The sequence below is a fragment of the Seriola dumerili genome, unplaced genomic scaffold (assembly GCF_002260705.1).
Source record: "Seriola dumerili isolate Sdu_G_001 unplaced genomic scaffold, Sdu_1.0 BDQW01002262.1, whole genome shotgun sequence".
Lineage (NCBI taxonomy): Eukaryota > Metazoa > Chordata > Actinopteri > Carangiformes > Carangidae > Seriola > Seriola dumerili.
In genome coordinates, this window is record NW_019176517.1 from 580,896 (window position 1) to 592,937 (window position 12,042).

A 12,042-nucleotide genomic window follows, 5' to 3' on the forward strand; every position below is an offset into this window, starting at 1 on the left:
ATTGAAAGAGTCCCTGTTGAAGTATTTTAAGGCCTTCCTCAAAACCCAGTGCCTCTTTGCTTGACATCATGGGAAAATCAAAAGCAATGATGCAAGATGTGAGCAAACAAATTGTGGAACTCTACAAGTTTACTCCACTGGTTTATTCTTGGGAGATATTTAATTTATTATTATTTATTTTAAACACCTGAAAAAACCACATTCAACTTACAGAAAATACTATGCAAGTATAAACACCATGGGACCATACAGGTATCATACAACTCAGGAAGGTGACATGTTCTGTCAAAGGACAGTAAAGGACCTTGTGAGGATGCTGGAGGAATCAGGTACAAAAGTCTCAATATCCACATATAACCTTATATAACCTTGTTTTCCTGTGGATATAGGATATCAACATAACCTGAAGAAGAAGCCACTACCCTAAAACCATCATAGGACAAAGATTCTACTTTTTGGAGAAATGTGTCACAGCTGTAAGGGTTTGTCAGGGTTTGAGGGGTAAGGGCTGGACCCAAATGCAGCCAACACATGGGAGACGGTGCAGACAGGTTTATTAAACTAACACACGCACAGGGAACCACAGGGGATGACAACAGGTAACATGAAAGGACTGAAGACAAACCAGACTTGAACAACTTGAGGAAGAACCAGAAATCAACAGATGTGAACAGGCTAACGACAAACCCAGAGACAACAATGACAACAGTGACAAACCGACTCAGACAAAGGGGAGCACAAAGACTATATAGACAAGGGAGACAAGGGTGATTGAACACAGGTGAAACACATTAGGGCGGGGCAGACAATCACCACACAGACACAGGACCAAGACAGGAAGCAAAAACACTGACACACAAGGAAACCAATTACAAAATAAAGCGCAAAAAGTCAAAACAAAACTAACAAAAAGTGTCTGCCATAGCAAACCATGACAAAATGTCCTGTGGTCTGATGAAAAAAAATAGGACTGTTTGGCCATAATGACTATTGTATGTTTGGAGAGAAACATACAATGGTATGTTTTGCAAGCCATGGAACAAATTCCCAACTATGAACCTTGGTGGTGCTTTGCTGCAGAAGGGACTGGGGCATTTCACAAAATAGATAACATTATGAGGAAGGAAGATAATGTGGAAAAATTGAATATATATTTCAACACATTAGCCAGGAAGTTAAAGCTCAGTCACAAATGGGTCTTACCAATGGACAATGACCCCAAGCATACTTCCAAAGTTGTGGCAAAATGACTTATTAAGGTATAGCAGTGGCCATCACCAAGTCCTGACTTCAATCCCATTGAAAATTTGTGTGCAAAAGAAAAGGTGTGTGCAAGCAAGGAGGCCTACAAACCTGACTCAATTACACCAGTTCAGTCAGGAGGAATGGGCCAAAATTCCAACAACTTTTTGTGAGAAGCTTAGTGGAAGGCTACTCGAGATGTTTGACCAAAATTAAACAATTAAAGGCAATGCTACCAAATACTGACATGTATGTTAACTTCTGAACCACTGGGAATGTGACATTCATGTTCTTAAAATGTCATAACGTTCCTAAGACTGGTAATGTTTATTAGGATTAAATGTCAGGAATTGCACAAAACTGAGGTAAGGTGTATGTAAATGTCTGACTTCAACTGTATGAACGCGGTGTTAGAAAAGTACATCTTTGGAAGAGGAATAATATGACATCACACAATCACATATCTGAAGTGACTGATAAAGGCAATGGAAGTCATACCTTGAAACGATTGATCAAGTCGTATCTTGTGAGTAGTTCATAGAAGACAAATTTCAGAGCGTGGTCTCCACTAGCAACATTCAATCCAAACACATCAAAGGACCACATGTCTACATGCTAGAATAGATACAAACAAGTTTCATTAGCCAATGAATATCAACATACCCATTTATCTGTTCATTGTTAGTTAGAACATTTTTTCTTTCTTATTTTTTGAAGATATCATGGATGAGAAAAAAATAACTACGACATGTCATTTGAAATGTTGTCATGTAGAACTAAAGAAGAACTGGAAACAAGATGGTAGTGTGGGCATATTCTTTTTGTTTTGCTATTGTTAACCTGCACCTGCCTCCTGATGGTTGCCAATATCAATAAATAAATAAAATGCTGCTCTTTTATTTTAACCTCTTACGTTTTCTGGTTGCAATGCATCTTTGCTGCTTTGTTCTTTCTCACCAGTTCATACTGTGAAGGAGATTTATCTCTCTCCAGTGTTCCTTTTTCTCTTAAACCACACTAAACACAAAATCTTCACATTTTTAGATATTGTTTAGCTTCTATTATGACTGTTTGTGTCTACATGGAGCCACTGCTATCATCTTTAGCTAGGGTACCCAGGGTCTTATAGATAAGGGGGTACAAGGAAAGCATATTGTTCAAATCTAGTTGTTGTCAAGGATGAGCACAGTAAGAGAAAGGACAAGACAAATGTAATATTAACTAGGTAAGAACATGTGACAATGCAGATTTTGGTGTCCAATAGCATCTTCACACAATATGGAGTAAGACCTGGGATTATATACCCGTAGTCAGACAAGACACTCTCAGAATTTAATGTGGTACTACTCTGACTCATATGCCGTATACTGCTTATCATTTTCTCCTTGGCGCCAAGCTTACAATAAATACTTCTGCCTGAGACATCTGAACTTCTGGTCATCATGTTTTCTCCAGCTCCCTGACAACAACTAGATTTAAACAATATGCTTTCCTTGTACCTCCTTAACTATATGGCCCAGGGTGTCCTAGCTACAGATGATAGCAGTGGCTCCATCCAGACATAAACAGTCAAAATAGAAGTTAAACAATGTCTAACTGTGTGAAGGTTGTTATGGCCTGAACTCTTGGAGTGTTAGTGAGGTTTAGGAAAACAAGAGGAACACTGGAGAGGGAAGAAAGAAGAACAAGGTGCCCCAAATGAACTTGCACATATATGTGGTATGGTCTTGTTATTCAAGTGCAGTTATTGTGACTTAATGTGGGTCAGTAAAATTACACCTTCTGGCCTTTACCAATCCACAATATCCATTCAATCCCTGGTATATCCCCTAATTAATGTTTGATAAAAACATTAATCACGTTCCACACCTCAACTTCTTTTCATTCTAGACCTTCACTCAGCGCTCAATTCAATGAGATAAGATTTTTGAAATTTAGCATGTGCATGGCACAAAATGAAAATAATGCATGTCTGTGAATTTGCATATTGTGAAAGGGTGAAGGAGATCTGGGCCCGTATTCACAAAGAATTTTATCTTACCACTAGAGTACTCGTAAGTCACACTAAAAGTTTTCCTAAAAGTCCTATTTACAAAGCTGCTGAGACCAACTTTTACTAAGGAAAAGTGAAAACCACTAAGCCTAGAGTGCACCTCCATTGCTATGGCCAATGTCAGTTTTCATGGACAAGCTTGCTTGCAATAACCACAGTGATTGGTTGATGAAAGACAAACCAATACAAATTATATAATAACAGATTAGGTGCTGTTTACAAAAGTAGTGCATTCCCAAAATGCATCTGCTTAATAAGGTTTGTGCCAAGAAGGAGAATTTAATTTTACAATAAGAACTTACACTTAATTCACTCAATGGAAAAAATAAAAAATAAAAAGATAATCCATCATGGACTACCTAACTAAACCTAACTGGCAGCCTATTAGCCACCTGTTGTACCTGCAACTGTTGTAATGTAGCTGTGGTCCCTGCTGTGGGTTAAAGTGTGAGAAGATATCCACTGTTCCCCACCAGGTAACATCCAGCTGGAATATGATGCCTTTCAAACAGCTGCCTCAGGGCACTCTCCATTAAGATTAGGGCTGCACCTAACGATTATTTGTGTATCGATTAATCTATCGCTTAATCAAAAAAATTATGAATAGATTAATCGACTAATCTATTATTTTTTTATTACTCGATTAATATAATAACGAATTCACCCAAAATGATTTTTAAAAATTTGTCATTTATATTTCAGTATTTTTGTTCTTTAATACCTCTGTGTTTTTCCTAATAAAATTGTCATTTGTAACAGTTTCACCAACTGCTACACATATTGAGAATCAGCATAACCTTAGCTAATAATAAATGTCACTCGTCAGTATATATAATAGAGGAAAATAGCCCATAAAACAAAAAACAAAAAATGAGAGGTGATTTGAAGTTTCTATTTTTATCTGTTCATGAGATATGATCATTCTGTGGAGCAGTATTTATGGGCGTTTTTTGTCTGGTCCTTGAAAAATCAGTTCCAAATTCTCCATTGCACTAAATATGTACTGTCACATCCTTCTGTATTTATTCTGTCACTTCAGTAAACTCCGAAAAACTTCTCCTCACTTTGATATCAGAGTAAAACAGCACTGCTCTCATTCAGTCTAGGTTTACAGCCAAGCCAGGCCAAGCCTCTGAATCAGATACTCTGATTTGCTGTGACCTCACCCACTGGAGTCAAAAGGAATGTCTGATTCAGTCATGTGACGCTAAACTGGCAAAGAATGCAGATCAGATTCGTTCAATAAACACAAAGACAGAAAGCAGCAGTGTGCCAGAAAAACTACTCCAAATATTTAGAAACTTTCAATGTTAGTGTTTCAATCTAAGTCAGTGACGACATACTGACGATCAGGGGCTTGATTGAAAGCGCCGATTGTCTAGTTTAAGGAGAAAAAACGGCACGTCTCTAGTACAAACAGTCGCAGAGCAATGACACTCTACAGACAACGTGAAATTTGGAAGCGTTTATGCTCCCATGGGCTTAAGAGGGTTAAAACAAACAAATATGACAATCAAAGTATGCACTGCAGGGCATTAATCCCCAACAAAAAATAGCCCAGTCTTTACTGGTAATCTGTGTTTCACAGTCTGATATAAAGTCTCTCCAAAATAAAGCTCCACTCCTAGTGCTTGAGCATGGTGGTGGTACTACTGTGATAAGCTATTTCTAATTTGAAGAGTTTACAGAGCACCATGTTGTTCGGACCCTGCTTAAAATACTCCCACGCTTTAGATGATCATGAGCGATGTTTTTATGCTTCAGCTTGCTCTTCGTCGGAGTCCATGCTCTGACTAGGTGCAGCCACCTTACTTCCTACATCTTACTTCTAATGTATTTACATAATCTATTACGTCAATTACGTCAATTACGTCAATTACGTCAATTACGTCAATTATGTCAACGCGTCGCCCCAGCACTAAGTGGTTTTGTGAATAGCTCTTAGTCAGAAAATTAGGAGTCCTAAAGTTAGGACTGACACGCCCATTATTTTAAGGAGTTTCTCCTAATGTTAGGAGTTACTTTTAGCCTTAAGATACTTTATGAATACGGGCCCTGAAATATTTTCTCATGCCATTTGTATATTAATCTGTTTCAAGCTTTTCACCATACATAGAAAACGGAAACACAAATACCTTGAGCTCACTGATGACGTTTGGGGAATAACTGAAACCAGCCATGTTGGAGGTTCGTCTGTACATCCTGTCACAACAGATAACACATACAAAGACACATACCACAACACAATGCCAAACCAAGCCAACACACACTGAATGCTTCACTGGCTATTATAGTAACAATTAGAATTTCTTTCAGAGACTGTCCAGAGGCAACCAATATTAGGTTGTGAAATGGAACTAGACTGTTTATTCTGAGCTCATGATGTACTTGTATGAAAGACTAAAAATGACAAGTATAAATAAACAAGGAAATAAATACATAAATAAATGCATGCAATGTGTTTTTACATTTGTTTATTTATTTATGCATTTCTAAATTCATTTATTTTTGTATTTATTTATTTCACCTCAGTCTAAAGCCGGACTGGTTATAGCTGTGTGATCGATTGGATGGATCTGCTACTACTGCCTTGACTACACAGGAGCCTTGCTTTTCTGCATTGCCAATTTTGCAACTTTGACAGTAGATTTAGTGACTTTTTTAATTCAGTACCTAACAACAAATCTAATGACTTTTTGGACAAACCTTGGCTACTTTCCATAAAGAAGAAGTACCTCTATCTGCATCTACTGTGCAGAGAGGGATGCAGAGAGGCAGAGCAGCACATTCAGTCCACACAGAAGCTGCCAGAGCCATTCAATTGTCTCAATAAGCATAGTATTCTGAAAATATGTATTGTAGTATTATTCATTAATTTCGTACTATTTATAAAAGAACAATTATTGAGTTTTGTTTTGCTTTGAACATAGGCCAACTTTGAGTCAAAAAAGCAAAATCTGCTCATGATGAAGGCAAATATATTATAAGACCATGAAAACTAACATAATAACTCCCAAAATCATTTGTTTGTATTTTCTTAAGCGTTAAAATGAGCAAATATTGTTGCATCTGTTGTGATATGGGAAAAAATAGCCGCATACATTTACTATTTTGAACTAAAAATGTTGAAAAATATTGTTGTGCTTTCAACTCTATTTGAAAATGTCAGTCCTGCTCCATTGTTCACCTGAGCGTCTGTCTCTGACCTGCCAGCTCCGTCTATATCCCGGTAAGCCCATCTGCCTTCTATTCCTGACTCTGAGTTTTTGCTCTCTGTCCTGAGGTTCTATTTGCCTGTTTTGCCCGCCGATTCTGACCTGCTGGCTTCCCTGCTCCGACTACTCATCTGCTTGCCTCCTTCTGGTTTGTCTGCCTGGACTCATTGCTTGTGTGGTTCTGGATCTGTTACCTCCCTGACTACGTCTCCAGCCTGCCCCCAACAGCACTGTTACCTTGAACTAAACTGTAACTTTCTTCTTCTGCTCTGCTGTGTGTTTGCTACGTTTGGCAATAAAGTCCATTAAAAACTGAGCCAGTCTGTCTGTGTGTGTAATTGGGTCATGCGCTACCGGTTAGAGAAAATGTTGTATTAATCTGTTATAACTCATTAAGATTTAACTGAATAATTACATAGTACAGGATAATGTGAAAACCATGTGAACTTATAGTAATGCAAACTGGCTGATGAGATAAGGCCAATAATAAGGGCTTATAAACATTCATTATATGACCATCAGACTATAGCTTCCAGACATCAAGAGGACTGTTACATAAAGACACTATACACAACCCAACAAAACTAAACTTAAGTATACCAAATAACCATACCTCTCCACAAAGATGCCAGCCTGCACAGCATGGACAATGCTGCGGAAGCGTGGTTTGTCTTCATTGCGGCGCAGCATCAGGCCCCTTTGCCGGGTAAAAGTGGAAGCCAGCCAGTCACGAACCTCTGAGGGCACAGAGTCTGACTGGATGTCCCTCAGCTCATCCTCTGTGTCCACTAGCCGCCTGTGGCAGAGACAGATTCACAGAAACCCAAAGGTCATGCACCGCAATTTCTGCAGGCCACTTTGTCTATGAACATAGAAATGATTATGAGACTGTTCCACTGTTTATTTACTTGTATGGTTCATTCATCAGACTGTGATGATTGATGATTATTTTTATCAGGAAAGTAGATGGTTTCTATATTTGTATCTGTGAAATCTTTAATAAGTAATTAAAAAGAAAAACAAACAGGATGCTGTGGTAGTAAAGATACATAATAAATAACATAATACATTTGTAATTAAACATTAACTATTCGGTTTGTTCAAAAATTAAGCACAATTTCAATTAGATATAATTTATTAGATTAAATAGCATTTATTGTGGTTTTTAGAAACACCTACTGTAGCAGAAACTACCACAGAGGTGATTTGGAATACCTTGGCAGGTGACGAAGCATTTGTTTTGGTCTGAGATGAAATAACAGTCTTTCCATCAATGCAATTTTGCAGACCTCATCTTTATATAATTTTTTTATTGTAGCATTTATTTATCTATTTCATTACTTACTTCATAACCATATTTATTTAAATCAATTTGAATGTGGTGGGGAACTCTGCTTGTTTTAACATCAACACACAAACTAAAGCCTAGACAGACATAAATCACTTATCCACAGTGACAATGATAAAAATTCACAAAAGCTACACACTCTCTGTACATGGATACTGCCTGCCATTGCCAATTGATTTGCTGACTCAAGTCCGTCTTGTCCGAGCAGCACTTTTCTTCAGACTGCCGCTGCATAACCTCATCATATTCTGTATGATTTAACATGGTTTGTGGTGTTGCCACAATACCTCACGGCCCTTCCATACACATCACATACAGCATCATTGCTGTTCTGAAAACTGAAAAAGTTCTAAACAAGACTAGATTTACAGTGAGCCATCGTCAATGTCAACACTCACCATATGACTATACAGACAGAGGGAGAAGTAGTTCTTATCAAGTGGGTATTATTTAGACTAGATCCTAGTGTTGGCATAGTTACTTTCTACTGTATCCCTGATGATGATCTGATCGTTGAGAACTGATCCTAGAAACTGAAACATTTGGGATTGAAAGTATCAATATTACAAGATTGATCCACACACCACTACTGGGCAGAGGGTAACAAAGTAGCAAGAGGGACGGGAGGAGCACAGTGGTTTAGTGGTGAGCTTCATTGTGGCATTAAGTTAAATTCGGTAGGATTTTTACTTGTAATGAGAAATTGTCATAACCAAAGAGTATTCAAGAGCAATACTTTAAAATTCAACATTTTTTGTAAAACAAAAGAGAACTTTTTTCTGACACAGTACACAGTTTATGTATGAATTAATAAGAATGGAACTGAGCTGAACGCTCCTTGCCTGGTTTCCTCAATGTATAGATTTTCAAGGAATGACGCAGCATACTCCAGGTTCTTCTTCAGGTCCACCACAGATGCCTCCCCCCTCTCCAGTTGCTTTACAAGACATCGCAACCTGCAACACATAGCCACCACACCAACATCAGCATCACCACTAAATTTAAACAATGCCACATACTTGATTTGCAGTGAAGAATCAGAAGTCAGGGAAAAAATGACATACTGTGCTTTCAGAAAGTGTTGAGACCCATTAAATTTGCATTTTGTCATTGTGGGGTATTGAGTGTAAATTGTTCAGTGGGAAAACTTTTTTTTTTTTTTTTTTTTTTTTTAAACGTGAAAAAATTGAAGGTATCACTTTCCGAATGCACTGTATACCAGACATACAGCTTGTTACAAGCATTACAACTGTTACTTACACTGATATAATGGCTTCAACCTTCATCCAGAATTTGAAGAGTCTCATGCTTGAGTACCTAAGAATACCTTTTATTATAATCTCTGTCATCATTACAGATATTATTGAATCCTTCTTATCTACCCCTCTGGGTACTCCGGCTTTCTCCCAGTCCAAAGACATGTACCTTGGGGTAATTGGTGACTCTAAATTTCACAAAGTTGTGAATGTGACCATGACTGGTTGTTTGTCTCTATATGTCAAAAACTTTAACAGCTACAAGACTGAAGCTTGAACAGCTTCCCGACACTACAGTGCTTAAACAGTGTCAAATTGAAACCTATGTATTTCACTCACTGAGTACATCCTTCCTTTCCATTTTAGACACTCCCTGAATTCTCTATCACCACCACTACATCAGCTTTGCACATTAGATCTAGGTACAGTATTTCATAATCTTAAAAGCCGAGTTCCATGTTATTTGCTTAGTAATTTTATGCTGCCAAAGTGTTGGTCTTTCTTCTAACACCACTCTCAGGACAAACTGTTTTGCACACAAGATGCATGATATTTGATAGCAACAATCCTTCAGCCACTTGAATGCATGTTTTTGTTAGTGAAAGCTTGTGTGATGTTAGATTTGTGCAAAAAAACATTTCAAATTCATGGGGAAAATGTGAGTTTGCACAGAGTTATAAGAATGTATTTATTTACTTTTCTGTACTCACAATGCTAATTTTCTGCAAGTAAGACCTGCTAACCACCCACTCTTAAGAATTGTTACTGTGAGCATTTCAGCATGCTGATTGTTGCCACCATATTCAAATGTGCAAGACTAGCTTGTAAACAAATGCAAGTAAATGGAGGAGCTACACTTTTTCTGGATTAAAAGCACTATAATGTTAATGTTTCCCAACCAATTTCAATGAGTCGTTTTTATATTCAAGGATTTATGTTCAATGTGGAGTAAAAATAAGTTGTTGTTTTTCTACTTATAATCATGATAGTTCACAATATAATCACTATTTTCTATAAAAAGGAGTGTGTCAGTCAGTCTGTTTTCTATATTTTTATAGCAGTGAAGGAATAAAACAGACAAGAGAGAGAAAAAAAATTATAACATGAGATAGGCCTCAAGTTAAATGTAGTATAAAGTGAGATGTTATAGTAGTACATCAATATACTACATTAGTAGTACTACTACTACTACTTAATAGTATGGCAGTATATCATATTATTATGTGCCTGCTGTACTTGAAGTACAGAAGGCATATATTTTAATCCGTCAAATTTCATATTGTGCAATCCAAATCTTTATCAGTTTAATTAATGCAGCAATCACACAATTGATATCCTCGTAGCCATTTTTTTCTTCCGTAAATTTTTTGACATGCTACCGTCTTACACATTTGAAGATAGAAACATGATTCCAAAGCTAAAATGTGAAGCATGCTTAGGCAATAAAGGCTATGACTTTCGGTGCTGATATCTGTAGCACCTGATTCTATATGAATTGTTTCATGATTTTGAATGGTGGTTGGGAAATGAGCAAAAAAATATGAAAAATTATATTGATGATGATAGATGATAGATGATAAAAGATGATATCTCAAAACTTATAACAGCTACACACATACATACTATAACATCTCTTACAATTAATGAGTTATTCATTTTTTACTGAGGAGTGCACAAAATCACTAATATCTATGTTAAGGCTACAGAACTGAAACTTGGCATACTGCACATAGTCAAAAACTTTTGTGATGGCACCGCCATGCGGACGGTTATTGATATTTTTTATATTGATCATGATCAAACATGAACTACAAGGTGTGCAAGAAAAAAATCTTTGACCTGTGGATCCTATGCGCTATCACATTTAATAGCTGAAAGAGAGGTGCAGCAAGTTTCTGCCAGGTGCAAGCTAGCTTTCAGAACTGAGAGCTTGCTGCTGAAGCTGCAAGTAAGTTGCAGGAGCTGCAAGAAAGCAGCACGCTTCAGGTGGCTTTCAGCAATCCTTTTCTATTAAAATGCACTAGTTAATGTGATTGCTGCAACACTACAGTGCTTAAACAGAGTCAAAATGGTAGCAATAGCTCCACCATCTGGTGAGAAATCAGGTGACAAATAATGCAAAGTGTTTTGGTTGATATCTCAACACCTGTGAAACCTAGAAGAACAACTCTGTTGTGTAAGGATTCAATGGATGATGCTGAAGAGATTGCCGTAGGCCATTGTTTGAATTTTTTTCTGCCATTTTGAATTATATGAAAAACATACTTTTGACTCCCTATCCTACATTTTTTATCCAAGTTTCACCAAACTTGGTACATATCGTGTTTGGACAACTATGAACGAAGCATGTATCTTAGATTTTAGATATCATGTATCTTTTTCCATGATTGCCTAACAAATTTCTGTGGGCATGGTCAAATCAATTCAGTCTGCTACAGCTCTTGAATGCTTCATCCAACTATAACCAAATTTGGTCCAGCCATTCAGCCCGATGCCCTCAATAAGACTACTAAATTTTGTGTATTTCATCACCAGGGGGTGTTATGATGCTAAAACAGTTTTTGCTTAATAGAATTAACTACCAGACTGAGACTGAGTGTTGGCATTTGAGGAGGAGTAAATCCTTTATGTACGAAAGGGATGTAGGCCGTTATCGATTACTCTGGGTGCGTGACGGTGATCGGAGGTAGATACGCGCGGCACATTGGGAGTGAGCACGCGCGAGCCTGAAGACGGCAGAAAGTGCAGAGCGGAGAGAGAGCGGAGGCTGCCAGTCAGAGACTAATTGGTTTCACCGTAATTGTGTGTGTGTGTCCGTGAGACCTGTAAGTCATATTATTTATGTTGCTAGTTCATTATCCTTTGTTTTCATATGTTGATTATTATAGCCACCTAGCTTGGAGCTGCTTGCTAACTTAAAAGCATATG

General features: G+C 37.5%; 1 protein-coding gene across 1 annotated transcript in view; it reads right to left on the bottom strand.

Moving 5' to 3' along the window:
* Positions 1-12,042, bottom strand: part of LOC111239302 (calcium/calmodulin-dependent 3',5'-cyclic nucleotide phosphodiesterase 1C-like) — a 207,309-nt gene that overhangs the window by 131,503 nt on the left and 63,764 nt on the right. The window contains exons 4-7 of the mRNA XM_022769149.1: positions 8,701-8,814; positions 7,124-7,306; positions 5,431-5,497; positions 1,741-1,857 (exon numbers count right to left, since the gene is read on the bottom strand). Of these exons, the coding sequence (XP_022624870.1) occupies positions 1,741-1,857; positions 5,431-5,497; positions 7,124-7,306; positions 8,701-8,814 (481 nt within the window). The remainder of the gene's footprint in view (positions 1-1,740; positions 1,858-5,430; positions 5,498-7,123; positions 7,307-8,700; positions 8,815-12,042) is intronic.